General features: G+C 42.4%; 1 protein-coding gene across 2 annotated transcripts in view; it reads right to left on the bottom strand.

Annotated features, from left to right (window-relative positions):
• Nucleotides 1-1,282, bottom strand: part of SH3BGRL (SH3 domain binding glutamate-rich protein like) — a 129,724-nt gene that overhangs the window by 23,790 nt on the left and 104,652 nt on the right. The window contains exon 2 of one of the 2 annotated variants that reach the window (XM_011944123.1): nt 797-876. The exons of the other annotated variant lie outside the window; for it this stretch is intronic. Coding sequence (XP_011799513.1) covers nt 797-844 — 48 coding nt within the window. The 5' untranslated portion in view covers nt 845-876. The remainder of the gene's footprint in view (nt 1-796; nt 877-1,282) is intronic. 2 annotated transcript variants of the gene reach the window in all.

The raw sequence follows: 1,282 nt of genomic DNA on the forward strand, positions 1-1,282 counted from the left end.
AAAGAAAGAAAGAAAGAAAAGTAATGAGCCTGCCTCTGTCTAGTCTGTGTCAAATGATTTAAAAGTGGAGTGGACGAGGAGTGAACAAATAGCATTTAAAGCTGCCAATTCAGTCTTTTACTAAATTACTTACAAAATATCTAAAGGGAACATCAAATCTGAAACCCCAGTTAGTCAGTTTGGCAATAAACGAGTGCAGTATTACCACTGTGTAGTCTTTCAGTAACCAAACAGATCTGTGTCCATTTTTAAATGAATACTCCCATGTCTTCCTAAACCATTGGCTTCCTTTTTTTTCTTTTCTTTTTTTTTTGAGACGGAGTCTCACTCTGTCGCCCAGGCTGGAGTGCAGTGGCATGATCTCAGATCACTGCAAGCTCTGCCTCCCGGGTTCACGCCATTCTCTCACCTCAGCCTCCTGAGTAGCTGGGACTACAGGCCTCCGCCACCATGCCTGGTTAATTTTGTTTTTGTATTTTTAGTAGAGACAGGGTTTCACCATGTTAGCCAGGATGGTCTCAATCTCCTGACTTCATGATCTGCCTACTTTGGCCTCCCAAAGTGCTGGGATTACAGGCGTGAGACACCATGTCCGGCCATCATTGGCTTCTTCTTGATCAATTTCAGGGTATAACCACAGCAAGAGACACTTTTTTTTTTCAGCTTGTCTGTTTGTAATATTTTCAAAAGTGGTTTGATCACAATCTGACATGTGAAACCTGTAATTCATATCTCTTTACCAACAAGAAACAAGTCTTGGTTAAAATGTCTAATAAGAATTTTCTTATTCTCTCACTTCCACCCCTGGATCCCTACAGTTCTCATGACAGATGTTCCAAGACATTAAAGCATAATCTAAGATTTCCTATTTTATCCCTGCTAAAAGACAAAGAAGATCACTTCCAAGATGGCCAAATAGGAATAGCTCCAGTCTACAACTCCCAGTGAGATCAATGCAGAAGACAGGTGATTTCTGCATTTCCAATGGAGGTGCCTGGTTCATCTCACTGGGGCTGGTTGGACAGTGAGTGTAGCCCACGGAGGGCAAGCCGAAGCAGGGCAGGGTGTTGTCTCACCGGGGAAGTGCAAGGGATCATAGGATTTCTCTTTCCTAGCCAAGAAAAGCTGTGCATGAGCATGGTATGTTCTTCCATTTGTTTGTGTCCTCTTTTATTTCACTGAGCAGCGGAAGAATCAATATCGTGAAAATGGCCATACTGCCCAAGGTTATTTATAGATTCAATGCCATCCCCATCAAGCTACCAATGAGTTTCTTCACAGA

Source organism: Colobus angolensis, unplaced genomic scaffold (genome assembly GCF_000951035.1).
Source record: "Colobus angolensis palliatus isolate OR3802 unplaced genomic scaffold, Cang.pa_1.0 Scaffold227, whole genome shotgun sequence".
Lineage (NCBI taxonomy): Eukaryota > Metazoa > Chordata > Mammalia > Primates > Cercopithecidae > Colobus > Colobus angolensis.